Genomic DNA, 19,701 nt, shown 5'->3' on the forward strand with positions numbered 1-19,701 from the left:
TCTTGCAAATAAATAAAACGTTAAAAAATTTTTTCAAAACAAAACCTAACGTAATAAGAAATTAAAAATAAATAAGTCACTGTCCCTCAACAGCTCACTCACCACGCCCTGGTCTCCCTGCAGGTGTCCGAGTTGAGACAGCAGCTTCGCCTCCGGGGCCTGCCGGTGTCTGGGACCAAGACGGCGCTCATGGACCGGCTGCGGCCCTTCCAGGACTGTTCGGGGACCCCTGTGCCCAGCTTCGGTGACATCACGACGGTCACCTTCCCCGTGACGCCCAGCAGCGCGCTGCCTGGCTACCAGCCCTCCCCGCCCGCCAGCGCCTTACCCAACGGCTTGTACCACTTCGGCAGCACCAGCTCAAGCCCCCCAATCTCGCCCGCCTCCTCCGACCTGTCGGCCGCGGGGTCCCTGCCGGACACCTTCAACGACGCGTCCCCGTCCCTCTGCCTGCACCCGTCCCCGGCCCCCGCGTGCGCCGAGGAGAGCCCACTGGGCGGCCTGGGCGCGGGCCCCCCGGCCCCCGAGCTGGACGCGCCGGACTCGGAGAAGGACAAGATGCTGGTGGAGAAGCAGAAGGTGATCAACGAGCTCACCTGGAAGCTACAGCAGGAACAGCGGCACGTAGAGCAGTTGCGAATGCAGCTGCAGAAGCAGAAGAGGGGCCTCGGGCCCGAGAGGCCGCCCCCCTTCCTGGCCGTGCCGGTCAAGCAGGAGGACGCCGTCCCCAGCTGTCCATTTGCGCCCCAGCCGAGACCTGGGAAGAGACCGGGCCCTGCTCCCTGCGCCTCCGAGGCCCCGGGCCGCCCCGACGCCCTCCCCTCCACGTTTCTCAGCCCCCAGTGCTCCCCTCAGCACTCCCCGCTGGGGGCCGTCCAAAGCCCCCAGCACATCAGCTTGCCCCCGTCCCCCAACAGCCATTACTTCCTTCCCTCTTCGTCGGGGGGCACGCAAGGAGAGGGTCACAGGGTCTCCTCACCTGTGGGCAGCCAGGCATGCGCGGCACAGGTAAGAACGCCTGGGCCCGGTGCACCCAGCTTTCTGGAAGTGGGGTGTGGCTTGGCAAGGCTAAAAAGCTGACTTTGCAAGTTTCGGTGGGAAGGGTTGACCAAAAGCAACTTCTGGACTCTGCCACCGTCCCCAAGCCCTCAGGGTGGGCCGGACTCCCTTCTCTGAAATGGAGGTTGGCAAAATTGCCTTCCGGAGGGCTAGGTAACGAGTGTTTTGGCTTCTCTGGGCCATGTTGGTCTCAACCGGACCCTTGTGGCGTGAACTCAGACATCTGCAAGTGAGTGCATGTGGCTGTGTTCCAATAAAACTTTATTCACAAACGCAGGTGGTGGGCCAGATTGCCACAACCCCCGTTGTCAGGATTCGTCGGCATAGAGCCTTAGCAAGGGCCAAATCAATTCATCGAGAGAGCCAAAGGGGGGGAGCTACCAGACCTTACTATTCGTTGCATGCATTGGCTTGCATAGGGCAAATAGTTACTGACCACCTAGCATGTTGCAGCCCCTGTTCTGGTCTGTCTCTGGTCTGAACTAGCCAAACAAAAATCCCTGCTCTCGTGGGAAGACAGACAGTAAATAAAATAAACAGGTAAACTATACAACATAGTAGAAGAGGATGCATCAGGTGGAGAAAAAGGAGGCTGGGATGGTGGGACATTTGCAGATTTGCAACTTTAAGTCAAAGGTCTAGGACCATTTGACCAAATCTTTGAAGGAGGTAAGGGAGAAAGCCTTGTGAATATTTGGGGTAAAGGTGTTAACAGGCAAAGGAAAAACAGCAAGCCTAAGGGCCGTGAGGTGGGGGAATGCGCGGAATGTTCAAGAATCGGAAGGAAGGCCCGTGTGGCCAAAGCGGAATGAGACGCAGTTGTAGACACAGCTTACGGGAGGAAATAGTTCAAAGACTAGACCAAGGTGATCATCAGAGACTTTCCTTGTCCGTGAAGCTAACGAATTATTGGGAAAGTCTACTGAAGTCTACCTGAGAAAGAAACTTACATCATCAAAAGTTCTGAAATCGGTGAGAAAGGAAATAGGAAGAAGACTCACACTGGTGACCAGTGTTAACAAGCATGCGTCTGAGTAATCTCGTTAATTTTCACCATGACCTCATGCGCTCTAATTCCTTTTCCTTTCTTTGCCACGGTTTACAAAGCACTCTTTGAGGATATGAACAGTTACACGATATTACATGATAAAAAGAGAAAGAACAATATAGAATAACATGTCTGATCTGGGCTAATGGCAGTTACATGCTGCACAAAGCACTGGGGAAGGCAGGGGGGCGCGGGTTGGTCACGAAGGGCTAGAAAGGTCCAGGAAAGTTTTTGCAAAGGGGTTGGACTCAATGAGAAGTGTAGACTTAAAAAAGGAAAGTTGGGGGCGCCTGGGTGGCTCAGTCGGTTAAGCGTCCAACTTTGGCTCAGGTCACGATCTCACAGTCCGTGGGTTCGAGCCCTGCATTGCGCTCTGTGCTGACAGCTCATAGCCTGAAGCTTGCTGTGGATTCTGTGTCTCTCTCTTTCTCTGCCACTCACGCTCTGTCTCTCTCTTTCTCAAAAAATCATTTTTGAGAACGAATACCTTTAAAAAATTTTTTAAACTAAAAAGGAAAGTTGGGAAAAGAACATTCCATGTAGGAAAAGGTAGGGAGGTACCATGCACAGGGCACACAGAGGGAAGTCCGTGGCAGTTACTGGAATACAGGCTTTTGAAAGAAATAGTACCTGACTTGGTTTCGGGTGGAGACCCTACACGGTGGATGCAGGGGAGGCAAGGAAAGTTTTTGAGCAGGAGGTGATGTGCACAAAGCCAGATTTGAGACATCGATCGTGGGATTAAGGGAGGTTTGAAAAGCTAAAACAGCAGGGCAGGGACCAGGAGTCTCAGCAAATGTTGTCCAGTATGCTGCTGGTGACCAATGAACGCATTGCTTCTTCCTTTCAGAACTCAGGGGCACATGAGGGCCATCCTCCAAGCTTCTCTCCCCAGCCTTCCAGCCTCCACCCCCCTTTCTCTGGAACCCAAGCAGACAGCAATCATGGCGCTGGGGGCAATCCTTGTCCCAAAAGCCCAGGTGTCCAGCAAAAGGTAGGCACCTGGACACAGGTCTAAACTTTGCCTCTTCTCTCTTCTGTGGCCTCGTCCTCCAAATGATGAGGCTCAAAGGCAGAAATAAATGGGGTGGCTCAGTGAGTTAAGCATCTAACTCTTCATTTCCGCTCAGGTCATGGTCTCACGACTGTGAGATAGAACCCAGGCTCTGTAAGGTCCGGCTCCACACTGGGCATGGGGCCTGGGATTCTCTCTCTCTCTTTTCCCTTCTCCCTACTTGTGCATTTTCTCTCTCTCTCTCTCTCTCTCTCTCTCTCTCTCTCAATTAAAAAAAAATTTAAATATCTAAAAAAAATTGGGGTGGGGGTTCCTGGTTGACTCCATTGGTTAAGCCTCCAACTTCGGCTCAGGTCATGATCTCACAGTTTGTCAGCTCAAGCCCCATATTGGGCTCTCTGCTGTCAGCATGGAGCCTGCTTCAGATCCTCTGTCCCCCTCTCTCTCTGCCCCTCCCTGCCACATGCTTTCCCCTCTCTCAAAACTAAATAAAACATTTAAAAAAAAAAAATAATAGAGGAGCTCCTGGGTGGCTCAGTTGGTTAAATGTCTGACTTCGGCTCAGGTCATGATCTCACCATCAGTGAGTTGGAGCCCCGCGTCAGGCTCTGTGCTGACAGCTCAGAGCCTGGAGCCTGCTTCCGATTCCGTGTCTCCCTCTCTCTGCCCCTCCCCCCTCCTCTCAAAAATAAACATTTAAAAATTAAGAACAAATTATAATAAAATAAAAATTTCACAAAAGGCAGACATAAATGACATTTCGATAAAAACAAATCCACTTGGAAGAGAGTGAAATGGATGTACAGATATAAGTTAGGGTGTTCCAGGGAGCCATTTCCTGGGGTCATTCTAGAAATCATGAGGACTAAAACGAGCACGGTATGTTTGTGAAACGACACGCATGGCAGACAAATCAGTTTCCGTGGAGTTGAAGATTGGAATAGAGGCATGCGGGAAAACAGTGCTTGAGAAAGAGGAAGGTATGTGGATCTGTGGAAAGGTCTAGAAAGGTGCAGAGAATTCGAATCACAGTGCAGTATCTCGGTGGGAAAAGGCAGAGGCGGTACATACCAGCAGGTGGAAATCAGGGATGTGAGAGAGCCAGGATATGGGAAGTCCCAAGGACTAAGGAAGGGGTAATAAGGAGGCCAGCAAGATGGCCGCCATACAGAAGTGCTACCTGCCACAAGTATGGACAGGGCGTCCTTTGGAGACAGAGACCCTGAAATGGCCCAGGCACTCCATAGAACATGGAGCTCACAGTACACAAGGCTGGTCCCTGAAGAGCTACCCCAACAATGTCTCCACCTCTCTGCAAATGTACCAGTTAGGAATGAAATGTCCTGAGGGGGTAAAGTACTCTGGGAATTCCTGGGTGACTTCTTCCTGTTGGACTGGACTCTTACTTTATCTCCTTTGCTCCTAAGCAAAGGTGGTTCACTCTAGAGGGGGAAAAGAATCTGTTGGGCTCCTGGGTGACTCATTTAAGCCTCTGACTAAGATCAAGGCTCAGGTCATGATCTCACAGTTTGTGGGTTCGAGCCCCACATCGGGCTCTGTTCTGACAGCTCAGAGCCTGGAGCCTGCTTCGGATTCTGTGTCTCCTTCTCTCTCTGCCCCTTCCCCACTTACACTCTGTCTTTCTGTCTCTCAAAAATGGATAAACATTTAAAAAAAAAATGGAAAAGAAGAATCTGCAAGGTTCCCATCGTATCATGTCTCCAGCAATATGTCCACAGTCATATGTACTATTAATACACTGGGGTTGTTTTCTAAGCCTTGGCTCTTTTTTTCCTGTCAAATAAATTCTTTCCCAAAATTTAGCTTGGAGTTTATAAAACAGAAGCAGTCCCATTTCTTCTTTTTTTCAGAAGTTTAAAAGCTGTATTTTTTTCATATTATTATTATCTTAATAGAATTTATTGTCAAGTTGGCTGACAGTGTAGACAGTGTGCTTTTGATTTGGGGGGTAGATTCCCGTGATTCATCGCTTACATACAACAGCCAGTGCTCATCCCAACAAGCGCCCTCCTCAATGCCCATCACCCATTCTCCCCTCTCCCCTGCCTCCCCCTGCCATCAACCCTCAGTTTGTTCTCTGTATTCAAGAGTCTCTTATGGTTTGCCTCCCTCTCTCGCTGTAACTATTTTTCCCTCCTTCCCTTCCCCCATGGTCTTCTGTTAAGTTTCTCAAGTTCCACACATGAGTGAAAACACACAGTATCTTCCTCTGACTGACTTATTTCACTCAGCCTAATACCCTCCAGTTCCATCCACGTTGCTGCAAATGGCAGGATTTCATTCTTTCTCATCACCGAGTAATATTCCATTGTATATAGAAACCACATCTTCTTTATCCGTTCGTCAGTTGATGGACATTTAGGCTCTTTCCTTAATTTGGCTATTGTTGAAAGCGCGAAGCAGTCCCATCTCTGACCCTTGAGTTGACTTATCTTTTTCTGCATCTTACTCCCACAGATGGCTGGTCTGCACTCTTCTGACAAGACAGGGCCAAAGTTTTCAATTCCTTCCCCTCCTTTTTCCAAGCCAACATCAGCAGTTCCAGAGATAACACAGCCTCCATCGTACGAAGATGCAGTAAAGCAGGTAACTACAGGTTTTGTTCTCTGTAGAGAAACAGGTTGCCTAAATGGGCATTGTTTCTCATTATTCAACTTCGGGCAGTCTTAGGTGCCGACATTGAGTGCATTGGTGCCCCCCCTACCAGGATGGGCAGAGTTTCTAGATGCTACTTGTAGAAAGGTAGTGCATGTACAGTAAAACCTTGGATTGCAAGTAACTTGCTGTGCGAGTGTTCCACAAGACAAGCAAACATGGCTAATAAATTTTAACTTGATAAACGAGCCATGTCTTGCAATACGAGTAGTATGTGACCCTGAACGTCACATGATCACAACTGAGCCAATGGTTCTCTCTCTCTCTCTCTCTCTCTCTCTCTGTCTCTCTCTCTCTCTCTCTCTGTCTCTCTGTCTCTGTCTCTCTCTCTCTGCGGGATTGTGGGTGATCATCTCCCATGCTCGGATGCTTTGTCTCAGTTCACAGTGTTTGGCAGAAAGTGATTTTCCAGAATGTTGGAAGGTGCCCACAACTGGCATTAATGTATTTTTTGTCACTTTGAGGCACCTATGGACATTCCTTTGCTTTTCCATCCAAGAGTGAGCCTAGGAATGCTGTGCTCCATTCTAGGTCGGGCTGCCTGCAGATAGAGACCCTTTCCTCTGCTGCTTTATGGCCAGTTACACTAAATACAGTATAAGACAAGAGTTCATTAATACCGTACTGTAGTCAACTTCCGTTAGTGATAGTGAAAGTCGTCCTACGCAGTAACCCTCCTCTCTCTCGTCTCCCTCATACCAGCCACGAAGGTTTTGAAAGTAAGTACAGGTGAATTTGTTTATTTTCCTTTATATTTTATATTCTCTTTATTATTTTGTATTATATTACAGTATTGTAACCATTTTTACATGAATATTTTTGGGTTGTGGGACAAATCGTCTGAGTTTCCATCATTTCTTGTGGGGAAATTCGCTTTGATATTACAAGTGCTTTGGTTGACAAGCATGTTTCCAGAACAAATTGTGCTCGCAAACCAAGGTTTGACTGTATATAGAAGGCTGACGGAGAAGAGGCTGGGCTGGGCTTAGTACCAACACCAGGTGCCTGGACTTGGTACTGCCAACAGCCATCTGTCACTGCCACTAAGGTTGGACAAGTTCTCAACTTCCCTTATGTGAAATAGGGTCCCTATCTACTTTGTAAGGGTTCTCTATAGCGTATCACCGACTACATTGTCTGGGCACAGGATAGCTACTCAAATATTTGAGAGCAGTTGCCAGGCTGATACTTTGTGAGTTTCTTCTTAGTTTCAAAATCCAATGATCTTGGCAAAGTATTGATGACTGTCGTATACTCTACCGTCATTTATGTTGGGAAATTATCCAAATAAAAAGTAAAAACCAAAAACAGAGAGAGAGAGAGAAAGAGAGAGAGAGAGAGGCACTAAATGATCTCACATTTCAAATGGTTTGAGCCCGGATGAAGTATCAGATGGCCCTTTGTATGTGCCCAACCTAGCAAGGACAGTCTACGTCAGCTGCCGCATGCTGGTGTCCCACAGAGCCAAATCGGCTTGTAGTTGAGTCTCACTTGGCTGCAAGAGTATTTTTAAATGTCAGGAGATTTTATGCAAAAAGTGGGCTTTTCACTTCGGAAAAATGAGAGGATCTAACAATGGTGGGGCCACGTTTCTGCCAGAGGACAGTCGCCTGAAACAAAGTATCCGCTGCGTCTTTGAACCACAGCATGGTTCCTGCATTTTATCCCTTCTTTCTTGTTCTATATTGGGCTCTTTTACATTACCTGTCAGACCCTGTGGAACCTCATGCCTCCTGGACTGGCAAACGATTCATTCTTTGAGCAGGGCTCCCATCAGTGTTGATTACTGATGCCTCTGTTTATTTCAGAGTGGGCTCTCAGGGGAGTGGGATACATGTGTGTCTCTCTTCCCCCCATTTCCTACCTACCCCTGGTATCTGTAAGCACCAACTGATCCTTTATGGCTTCCAGAGAAAAGAAAATGGTCAAGCAAAGTGGACTTCCATCAACAAGACTCTACCGAATCATTCAGATGAACCATAGGGAAGGGGTGTGGACACTACATGTGTCAATGGGTTCCACAAGCTATTGCGATGATGCCCTGGGAAAGTATGAGCCACGTTCTTGGGCCACAACCACAGCACCCAAACAGGAAACAAATCCAAGTCACTTCAGAGTGGCCAAAAATGGGTATACTATCTGTGGATTAAGATGCCTCACTCCTGGAACGGAGGCCTCTCAAAGGACCGGACACGCTCTGAGGGATGCTGCTGGGAGCACTCTGCCTTCTTGTCCCCTTCTCTTGTTGTAGTCAATTGTTTCATTCAGTCCTTTTCCTGTCTGAAGTTAACCTTGAGCTTCAGTCGCACAGTCGGTTACCGTCTTGCTCATGGCCACTTCATTCACAAATGGTGGAAGCATCCCGTTAAGTCTGCTGACAGATGAATGGTTATCCAAAATGCAGTGAACACACACAATTAATGCTAGTCAGGCCTAACAAGGAAAGGGATTCTGACAGGTATTGCAACACGGATGAGCCCAGAGGACATTATGCTCAGCAAAGTAAACCAGTAACCAAAGGACATATACTGTGTGAATCCACTTATAAGAGGTATCTAGAGTTGTGAGATTCCTAGGAACAGGATGCAGATTCCTAGGAACAGAAAGCAGAACCGAAGTTGTCAGGGGCTATGGGGAGGAGAATGGGGAGTTTGTGCTGAATGGGGACAGTTCCAGTTTGGGAAGATGAAAAGTTCTAGAGATGGATGGGGGTGAAGGTGGCACAATAACGTGACTGTAGAGGCAGCTGGGTGGCTTGGTTGGTTAAGCGTCTGACTTCGGCTCAGGTCATGATCTCGCAGTTTGTGAGTTCAAGCCCCGCGTCATGCTCTGTGCTGACAGCTCGGAGCCTGGAGCCTGTTTCGGATTCTCTCTCTCTCTCTCTCTCTCTCTCTCTCTCTCTCTCTCTCTGCCTCTCCACCACTCATGCTCTGTCTCTTTCTCTCAAAAATAAATAAAGGAAATAAATAAATAATGTGACTGTAAGGTATGCAATGTCACTGGACTGTCTGCTTGAAAAAACGATGAAGATGGTAAATTTTGTGTTGTATTTTTATCACAATTTGAGGGGGAAAAAGATACCCTAACCAAACCTAGTTCAAAAACCTGTAGTCCTGTTCCTAATGGTTTCCCACAGAAGAGGGAGCCAGCCTTCTAACCTCTCCGTTCTCTTCTGCTTAATTTGCGACAGCAAGTGACTCGGAGTCAGCAGATAGATGATCTCCTGGATGTCCTCATTGAAAGTGGAGGTAAGACTGCCCGTCTTGCCCATTGGAACGCCCGGTACCTGCATGTGCTCTAGACAGTGGACCCTCAGGACCAAGGTCGGATGCTCACCAAAAGCCACGGATGGGTAGAATATCTCTGCGTGGGAGCTCTCCGTCCACGCTGGAGTGGGGGAAAGAAGGCACAATGGATGATTTGTCCCCCTGCTCAAAGAACTTGCTCACCAATCATTTGACCCTATTTACCCTACTTCCCTAAGTGTTTTGCCTTGTGACTCCATTTCTGTTGGCTCTTCTAATCCCAGTCTCCCTATAACAAGAGAGCAGATAAAGCAAGTTTTGTGCCACGTCCTCGAAATGAAATTCAATCAGCGATCTCCCACTGGATGGTCTGTTCAGGTGCAGACATCATGCACGCTTGCAACAACACCAAAAAAAAAAGATCAACGTGTTCTTTTGGGTTCCTTTGCAGTGATTCATTTATTAGCTTTTAAAAATGGGGGCACCTGGGTGGCTCAGTCGGTTAAGCGTCCGACTCTTGATTTCGGTTCAGGTCACGACTTCATGGCTGGTCGTGAGATTGAGCCCCTCATCGGACTCCAGGCTCAGCGTGGATTCTTAGGATTCGTGGAATTCTGTTTCTCCTTCTCTCTCTGCCCCTCCCCTTCTCACATGCATGCACGCATGCTCTCTCTCTCTCAAAATAACCATAAAAAAATAATAAAGTTTCTGAGAAGGAGTAGGCAGGCATTTACTGGCTCAATGCTGCACCAGACAAAGACTACCTTTATGGAACTCGCAGTCTGGTAAGGGAGATGGAAAACAGAAGAGTGAACAGGCAGTTTCTCCATTGTGTGTAGCAAGAGTAAGAAGGAACAGATGGTCACAGGAGTCTGTATCTTTATAACTTTTGTGATGGAAAGATAAGAGGGACTATCAGACACCCCCCCCCCATATTTCTTTTATTTATTTATTTTGGGGGGAGCAGAGAGAGCGGGAAAGAGAGAATCCCAAGCAGGCTCTGCACTGTCAGCACAGAGCCTGACGCGGGGCTCGAACCCACAAACCATGAGACCATGAGCCAGAGTCAGACGTTTAATTGATTGAACCACCCAGGCGCCCCCACCCTTATATTTTTAATGAAGTGTATGGCCCAGTCAACAAAGGTGAGGGTGCAGGAGGGGAGCACGGGAGATTCAAGCACAGAAGAGCAATCATGAATCAATCACAAATGAATGGAGTTTCCTAGAGAAACACAGTGGGATTGCTACGCTGTATTGAGTGCCAGCTGTAGGCTGGTCACCTTGAATCTAAAGTGAGACCAGCCAGCTCTGTTGTGTCATTTTTCTCTTGCAACCAAGATTCATTCAGGTGTGGAGTTTTGCCAAGGGAATACGGGGCAAGGGGATTGAGCATATATGGGGCGCCTGAGTGGCTCAGTCGGTTAAGCATCCGACTTCGGTTTAGGTCATGATCTTATGGTTCGTGGAGCCTGCTTCGGATTCTGTGTCTCCCTGTCTCTCTGCCCCTCCCCCACTCGTGCTTGCCTCTCTCTCTTTCAAGGATGAATAAACATTAAAAAATAATTTTTTTAAAGGTACTTTAGGGGCACCTGGGTGGCTCAGTCAGTTGAGCATCCGACTCTTGATTTTGGCTCAGGTCATGATCGTGGGATCGAGCCCTGTGTCAGGCTCCAAGTTGATCATGGAGCCTGTTTGAGATTCTCTCTCTCCCTCTGCGCCCCCACCCCGTTTGCACGTTCTCTCTAAAAAATAAAAATAAAAATAAAAAGTACTTTAAGTCTATCCAGCTCTTAAAACCAAGATGGAGTCCTTCTATGTGACCTAAAATAAGTTAATTATCTTAATCACCAGGACCTGTTCCTTCCTTAATATTTATCTCGGGGCCAACGGGTCAAAACAGGTCAAAAAGCTAGAGATGGCCCTTGACTCCACTCTTGACTTTGTACCTCCAAATCTAAAACACACTGTCAGGGCATCTGGGTGGCACAGTCGATTAAGCATCCAACTCAGCTCAGGTCATGATCTCACGGTTCATGGGTTTGAGCCCCGTGTCAGGCTCTGTGCTGACAGCTCGGAGCCTGGAGCCTGCTTCGGAGTCTGTGTCTCCCTCTCTCTCTCTGCCCCTCCCCTGCTCATGCTCTGTCTCTTAAAAGTAAACAAACGTTGAAAAAAAAATTTTTTAAATAAAAATAAAGATCCCCGCTGTGTAGCATCTCCATTGGTAGTAGTGTAACAATCCCCATTGTGTTTTGCCAACAGAGATGCCAGCTGATGCTAGGGAGGATCATTCATGTCTTCAAAAAGTCCCCAAGATAGCCGGGTCTTCCCGAAGCCCTAACGCCGCCCTCTCCAAACCCTCATCTTCAGGAGGCCAACTCTCCTTCGATCACTATGGTACCGACAGTGATGAGCACCTTGAAGTCTTATTAAATTCCCAGAGCCCCTTGGGGAAGGTGAGCGATGTGGCCCTTCTAAAAATCGGGCACGAAGAGCCTCCTTTTGACGGGATAATGGATGGATTCTCCGGGAAGGCAGCAGAAGACCTCTTCAGCGCGCACGAGATCTTGCCAGGCCCCCTCTCCCCGATACAGACTCAGTTTTCACCTTCCTCTGCAGACAGCAGTGGGCTGCGGCTAAGCTTCACCGAATCTCCTTGGGAAACCATGGAGTGGCTGGACCTTACTCCACCCAGTTCCACACCAAGCTTCAGCTCCCTGGGCCCCAGCGGCCCCAGCATCTTTAACATTGATTTCTTGGACGTCACGGATCTCAATTTGAATTCCCCCATGGACCTTCATTTACAGCAGTGGTAGATAATGTCTGATGAAGAGGTGCTTAGGCAGACCCATGGGGATGCCATGGGGAAAATCACACAACCAAAAACGCTCCTATCATCCAAAAGGAGGAAGGGGTAGGCGAGGAGAAGGAGGAGGAGGGGAGAAGGAGAAAATTAAAAAGACACGATGGAGACTTCTGTGACAGTCAATGAGAACAAATAGGAGTCTTTAGATCTATGTAAAATGTAATATTTACCAACGTGCAGTAACTGTTCATGATTTCAGCTGTGCACTCAGATATGTGATTTCTGAGATCAAGAATGCCAAAAAAAAAAAAAACAAAAAAAAAAACCTAAAATTCTTTCACTGCCTTTTCAAACACCAGTGTTTTTGTAGCCCATAATTTTTCTCAGGCATTGTTTGGGCGTGGTCGCGCTTCGTACGCTTTTCTCGTGAATTTATACTGTGGAAAGGAAATGTAGCTCTTTTGGAGTACACGGAGTATAGCATAACCATCAAAGTTTCTGGAAGATTCACTCAGTGGTGGAGGCTGTGTTTCAGCACCCCCTTCCCTGTCTTTCCAAATAGAAGTCAGGCCCGACTTCAGTTGGGTGCTGGAGATAGAATAGAGGGACAGAGCCAACCCATTCCCAAGGAAGTGGAATCAGCTCGGTGTCTCTTGGCCACAAAGCTGCCCCATTGGGGTGGTTCCAATTCTGGACCCAGGATTCCATGTGGTCACTGATAACAATGAACCTATGTTTGGTCCACCCAGAATTTCCCTCTTTCTCAACCAGTAGCCCAATCACTCCTGCTGTCTCTGTGGTGATAAGCACCACAAAACAGCCAAGAACCTGAAAGCAAACAAAAACCAAAACCCCCTGCCATATGGAACATTCCCCAACACAACCCCCCTTTAGTTTCAAAGACTGGAGACGATCCCATGATCACATGGGAAGAACATCTCTAGCTTCGGGAAGCCATGGCGGGATCATTCAGACAAGCTATAGAGAACACTGTTTCACGTGTCATGAGAATAAACACCATGGATTACTATAGCCGGATGACTAATTATGGAAGTCCAACTTTTCTTGGAGGGTGGAAGGGGGCCCACCTGTTTTATCTTCTCCCACTGCACTTTTCTTTCAAGATACCAATCTTTTCTTGCTCCCCTTTTGAAACTCCTTCTTTTTCTGCCCCAACTTGGACAGGAGAGGACTCCAGATCTAACAAGGTGCCATACCCCTAATAAGCCATATTTTAAAAAGCTAAAACTCCCAGGCTCTCCTGGAGAACTCATTCTCCATATGCATAATTTGCTTCAAAAAGCCGAAAGAATGTCCTTGCAGTGAGGGGGGAAGGATAACCTTGGGGTCCTCCGTCCCAAAGCTCATTCTTCAGTCATTTGATTTACTGCAGTCATCAATTTGGGTGGTTCAGGGGAAATTGGAAATTATTACGTTGTAAAAATAGATGTGAACGATATTTACCAGGAGAGAGGATTTCAGGTCTTGGTGGTGAAAGGAAACAGAGTCGCACATGGAAAACGAGGGAAGGAAGAAAGACAATTTTTCTCGTGTGCGTTCCTCATTATCTTGTGCTTTTGCTGGGAGTTGTTTTCAGCTCAAGTGGCAAGGCAGTCTCTCTAAAGCTCACTGTGGCTCCCAGCTCACCGTTTTCTAGTGTTGCATGCTGTAGAAAGTAGCTATTGCTGGTTTGGTGGTGGTTGTTGTTGTTGTTGTTGTTGTTTTAATTTAAATCACTAAGGCACTGTTTTCTTCTTTTGTAAAAAAAAAAAAAATTCACTGTGCACTTACGGAGAAAATAACCAAAAATGTTGTGATTTTAGAAGTTCTCTCTTGGAGAAACCAAAGATTTAGAAGTCATTCCATTGTTACCTTGTAAACATGTGTGAACACAGAGTGTTTTTGGTGACTAGTAATCTGAAAGCTTCCAGAGCTTATGGGGGGGCAGGGTAGGTATGCATATGTGTATAGATATATACAGATGCATATGTCTGTGCGCATATGTGTGTGCATATATACAGGGATATGTATATATCTATACATATATGTGCAGTTGTGTGTCTCTTGAAAAGCAGTGACACAGAGTCCTGTACCAAAAGCCTTTGAAGCCCCAGTTTGCTGTGAAATACTTGGCCTTTGTCACTACGAGTTCCCGATTAATCAACCAGACTCTACGTTGCCTCCCTGTGAATGACTAACAGCTCCAGCTCGGTGACTCACAGCCACTTGCTTACCATGAACACGCTCATCTTGACAAAGAATATGGATGTGAAAAGACAGAACTGCTCCCCCATTAGTGATACAGTCTCTCGTAGAAAAGCATCAAAGGGCCATGAAAATCGTTTTTACATTCCTTGATCTGCATTGTGCTTTAAGAGATCCACGTGCTAAATTCTGCATTTCGCGGTTCACGTCAGTCATCGGAACCCAAAATCTAGAGGGGGAGGAAAGAATCCCCAGTGTTTTCTGTGAAGCCAAGGATACGGGGAAGAAAACTTTGTTCGCGCATTCCTCACGTGTGCTTATCCCTCGGAGGTCAGAGTTTTATTTTGGATCTTGACGAAGCTTGCTGGTCAGCCCATGTTTCATGTGCCCACGTTGTACCATTTGTATGTTTATGTTTTCTCCCTTTGCTGCCTTTGGAAAACAAACAGTGTCCCTACTCTGAGACTCTGGCCTGAGCGTTAATTATGGTTCCCTTTGGGTATTTCTAGCAGAAGGACTAGACTTGGTCAGGAGGCCGCTGTGCTTTGTAAGACTGTGCACTGTCACGGAGACCTTTTTAAGATATTACCAGCACCGATACGCAAGCATCACAGCCAACAAGAGATACTTGCTATTTCCAACCAACACGCTTCACACAGAGCAGACCCTGGATTCTTGGCCTCAGCCCCCCTCCCACAGGCTCTGCACCATATTCGCTGTATCTCTACGTAGAGCAGAAGTGAGATACACGGTAGAAAATCAGGGATATAGCTGAGAAAACATCGAAGAAGTTGGCTGCACCCAGTGGATTGGATAAACCACGCTAATTCATCTGTCTCCTGTTGGGGGTGTTTAAGTTCTTTTAGACTCTAAGGGCGTCCTCTTTTCTGGGGACCAACCAACCGGGCATGACTGGGAGATGGACAGAAGAGACTTCTGAAGATGGCCACCAAGTTTCTTAATGCTCTTAGAGCCTGAAAACAACCATGGGTCGTTTTCTTGAGACTCCTGGGACCCCCGTGGTGAAGCAGACTTGCAGACACAGACGTTTGCAGCCAACGCCAATGTTGCTGCAGCCACATGGGTTCTAATGGTAGTTACCAACAGACTCCGAAAATTCATCTGTGCAAATACTTTCGTTAAGCCAGTGCTTAGTAGTATTAGCCCTGCTACTAACAGTGTTATTGAGACAACATGCATTCTGTTATAAGGGGGAGAGAGAAGAAGGGAGGGAGGGAGGGAGGGAGGAAGGAAGGAAGGAAGGAAGGAAGGAAGGAAGGAAGGAAGGAAGGAAGGAAGGAAGGAAGAAGAAAAGGGAGGGAAGAAGGAAGAAAGGGAAGAAGGAAGGATGGAAAGAAAGAAGGGAACAAGGAAGGAAGGAAAGAAAGAAGGGAAGAAGGAAGGAAAGAAGGAAGGAAGGAAGGACAGAAGGAGAGGAAAGGAGGAAGGGAGGAAAACCAAGAGTGTCTCCACCTGAATAGTCAGGGGTCTGTGCACTGGTGGCCTTAGCCATTCAAAAAGATTTATTTCCAATCTGGAGGAAAACAAAACAAAACAAAACACCCTACCCTAAGCATTCAAGACAGTCCTTCTCAAAATTTATTTAAGCTCCATCTGCTCTTCCAGAAGCAAATGCCGGTCTGGCTGAAAATGCCCGCATCAAGTTTACTCACCCAGTGGACAATTCCCTGACGTATGACCTACGCAAAAGCACACGAATCCCCAGACATCCACTACTAAACTGATAAAGTACAGATAGTTCAGATTTTGTGATGGGGAGCTGCTGTTCTTGTAAGGAAGAACACTGGGAATGTCCTAGCCCCGAAACCAGAAACCTCTTAGCTCTGAATTTTTAAAAAGTGGGGGGAGGGGCTTCATTTTTCCAGAAGGGAGAGTAGAGGTCCCCTTCTCTGCCAAAACCTATCACCTGCACAGACATTTTTTTTTTCTTGTCTCAGAGATCCAACAGCCATAGCATAGCACTTGGCGATCTTCCTGTATCTCCCACCCCTGAGCGTTGGTTTTCATTGCTAGATACAGAAGCCCCTTGAAAATCAGGAAAGGGTTATGGAAACTTCTGTCTTTTTTTCCATTCACTGCCTTTGGCTTTCATAGCAAGCTCTGGATGCAAAAGGGACACTTCCGGGGGAGGGGTGTCCGTGGGGAGCCACCACCCCTCAGGAGGAAATCACTTGGCCGTCCTCTTCAGGGCTTCATTCCTCACCATGGGAAGCCCTCAAGGGTTGGCACGCAGTTTGCTTGCCATCCGGTATGCAAGAACTCAAGAGTGAAGACGGTCTGGGGCTTTCCTTTCCCTGTAAATCCAGTATAAACCAGCAGGGGGGGCTCAGATGATGAATTTGCTAGTTCTTTCTTAGATGGATGATATCACCAAACACACAGAGTCCAGGTCCTGAAACAAGATGGTCCTATGGTTCCGGGGCTGCTCAGGGTTGTGTTCAGGAGCTGGGTTTGATTCTAGAATCCACATTTTCAGAGGACCCCTGGCTAGGTGGAGTCTATGCCTGAGAAGATGATTTCAAGACATGGAAAGATCTGGGAAGAATTTCTCTATCATCTATCTGCCAGGGACCCAGTGGGTTCAATAACATATAAGTGAGCTCCCTTTTGACTCTAGGGTTTGGCAATTCCCCAATGGATTAGGATGAACCAAACTCCTGACCATCTCTTGTGCTTCGTATAACCACCTGCTCCCATCATGGATGCTGGTTAATGTGAGTTTCCTCTATAAATGGTTTCCCAGCTCCCAAGTGTTTATGGAAAGGCGGAGCATGATGGTGGGGATCCTGGATGCTATTCTAGTGTTTTCCAAAGAAAGAGAACCCACACTGCTCCCTGGAGCTCCCCTCCAGTCGGCCTGCAGTGAGGAAAGAGGGTGATGCATTGCTGGGTGCCTGAAGCCCTCCCTTGGTGAAACACAAAAGAAACGCTTTGCAAAGCAATCAGAAAAGCCAGCGTATGGTTCTCTGTGGGACCTTCATATTGTTTTCACTTTGGTCTCCTTTGCTCAAGTATCCATTACCAGAAAGAAACGTGTGTTACCAGGAAAAGAAGCAATAGCTAAAATACCAAAGTTGGCATGTATTCTTTTTAAAAAATATATAAATATATTTTTAAATAAAATGTTTTATTTTGAAAAAGACCTGTGAGCTTTTTTTCCCGCCCCCCCCCCCCCCCGGTTGTATGATATCCCAGGCACTGTACCAGGCCCTCTACAGGTGTTTTTTTTTTTTTCATTGTGTTCTCACAATGGCACCTTGAAACTATGATTATTACGCCCATTTTACATATGAAGAACTGGAGGTTCAGAGAGGCTAAGGAAATTGTTTAAGATTCTATACCAGGGAGGTGGGGGGGGTGGGGCACCTGACTGGCTCAGTCAGTAAAGCATGTGACTCTTGATGTCAGGGTTGTGAGTTCAAGCCCCACATTGGGTGTGGAGCCTACTTAGTTAAAAAAAAAAAAAAAATTCTATACCTGAAATATATTGAGCCAGCAGTCAAACTCTTTTTTTATTTCCAAAGTCCTTGATCTCAAACAGTGCATATCTCTGCATTTGTCACTGATGACACTATTAAAATGAAGACTTTTGTGGAAAGGAGCAGACTCTCCTGTCACATACAGTGCAGAGTCTGATGTGGGGCTTGAAACCACAAACCATGAGATCATGACCTGAGCTAAAATCGAAAGTCAGATGCTTAACCGACTGAGCCATCCAGGTGCCCCAAGAGACCTCATTTTTGACTTGATCACCTCTGTGAAGACCCTATCTCCAAATAAGGCCACATTCTAAGGTAACAGGGATTAAGACTTCAATATATGAATTTGGAGGGGAGGCACAATTCTACCCATAATGGGAAGCAAACAGGGGCCATGCCACGAGGAGCCTCCTAAGGCATACTGAGGAGTATGAACTTACAGGCTTTACCAGTATGAGCTTTGGGGCGCCTGGGTGGCTCAGTCAGTTAAGCATCTGACTTTGGCTCAGGTCATGATTTCACGGTTTGTGAGTCTGAGCCCCACATGGGGCTCTGTGCTGACAACTCAGAGCCTAGAGCCTGCTTCTGATCTGTGTCTCCCTCTCTCTCTGCCCCTCCCCCACTCATGTGCATGCACTCTCTCTCTCTCTCTCAAAAATAAATAAACATTAAAAATTTTTTAAAAAGTATGAGCTTATGAAGCATGATCTTTAAACCAGTAGGACGTCAGTGAAGAGTTTTAAGAAAGAGCTATAATAATCTTTAAACACTTTAGAAAGATAACTCTACAGCATGGAAATGGATTAGAATGGCAGGATAAGGGAAGGCCAGCCCAGTCAATTTTTGTGAATGACTATGATAAATCATTGGTGCCCTACTTACTCTGTAGACACGAGAGCTTAAAGGGAAATGATGAGTAACCAACAGACTGGATTTAGAATAATGCTGGGCTGGGAGCGGGGTCTGAGTGAAGGTGGTTAAGAACCCATTGCAGGGGCGCCTGGGTGGCGCAGTCGGTTAAGCGTCCGACTTCAGCCAGGTCACGATCTTGCGGTCCGTGAGTTCGAGCCCCGCGTCGGGCTCTGGGCTGATGGCTCAAAGCCTGGAGCCTGTTTCCGATTCTGTGTCTCCCTCTCTCTCTGCCCCTCCCCCATTCGTGCTCTGTCTCTCTCCCAAAAATAAATAAACGTTGAAAAAAAAAAAAATTAAAAAAAAAAAAAAAAAAAAAGAATCCATTGCAGTAAACCAGCCAACCAGCAGGTAGTAACTCTCCTAAGAAAGTGGTAGTGGGAATAGAGAGATGAAGTTGATTTGAAACATGTTAATAGAATGGAAAGTATGAGATCGATCATCGGGTGTGGATAGTAAGGAGGATTCGGAGTGGGAGGGATAGCTGGATGTTGGATGTTGAGTGCATGTTAATTCCATTCACAGGGGCAAAAGGCCAGAATGAGGAGTAGATACTTGATAGGAAAAATCGTGAATTTGATTTTTGAGGGTCTCGCGCCTGTGGGACACACACACATCAAAAGTCTTCACTAGAGGGGTGCCTGGGTGCTCAGTCGGTTGAGCATCTGATTCTTGATTTTGGCTCAGGTGATGATCTCGAGGTTCGTGGGTTCGAGTCCCCTTTTGGGCTCCACACTGAGCGTGGGAGCCTGCTTAAGATTCTCTCTCTCCCTCTCTGCCCCACTCATGTGCTCTCTTGCTCTGCTCACTCTCCTGCTCTGTCTCTAAACTTAAAAAAAAAGTCTTCATTAGAGAGGTCTAGAACTCAGAATGCCTTTGCATGGACATTTAAACACAGGACTATCCCACACACAGAAGATAATGGACACATGGTAATGGCTTTGATCTACACAATGTATGCAGTGAGAAAAAAAGGGGGTGCCATGGAAACCCAGCAGGTAAGATATCGGCAAATGAGAAAGGAAAGGGAGTGGCTGAAAAATCAGGAGGAAAACCAGGAGCTGGCAGTCCCCTAGACACTGAGGTGGGAGAAAATTTCAGGAAAGAGGGAGTCTTTAATCATATATTTAATGCCACCATGTTCCATAAACAAGGGCTGAAGACTGTTGCTTGATTTCGTAATAAGGAGGCGGTTGTTAACCAAGGTGAGAGCATCGTGGGGGCAGGGGTGTAGACTGA

General features: G+C 47.0%; 1 protein-coding gene across 6 annotated transcripts in view; it reads left to right on the forward strand.

Moving 5' to 3' along the window:
* Window positions 1–13,744, forward strand: part of MYOCD (myocardin) — a 108,722-nt gene extending 94,978 nt beyond the window's left edge. For all 6 annotated transcript variants that reach the window (XM_086686055.1, XM_086686054.1, XM_086686057.1 and 3 more), the window contains 5 exons: window positions 124–1,008; window positions 2,958–3,101; window positions 5,601–5,729; window positions 8,989–9,046; window positions 11,305–13,744. In XM_086686055.1, coding sequence (XP_086542181.1) covers window positions 124–1,008; window positions 2,958–3,101; window positions 5,601–5,729; window positions 8,989–9,046; window positions 11,305–11,858 — 1,770 coding nt within the window. In that variant the 3' untranslated portion in view covers window positions 11,859–13,744. The remainder of the gene's footprint in view (window positions 1–123; window positions 1,009–2,957; window positions 3,102–5,600; window positions 5,730–8,988; window positions 9,047–11,304) is intronic.
* Window positions 13,745–19,701: the final 5,957 nt, after the last annotated feature.

Source organism: Puma concolor, chromosome E1 (genome assembly GCF_028749965.1).
Source record: "Puma concolor isolate L17-30 chromosome E1, mPumCon1.1.hap2, whole genome shotgun sequence".
Classification (NCBI taxonomy): Eukaryota; Metazoa; Chordata; class Mammalia; order Carnivora; family Felidae; genus Puma; species Puma concolor.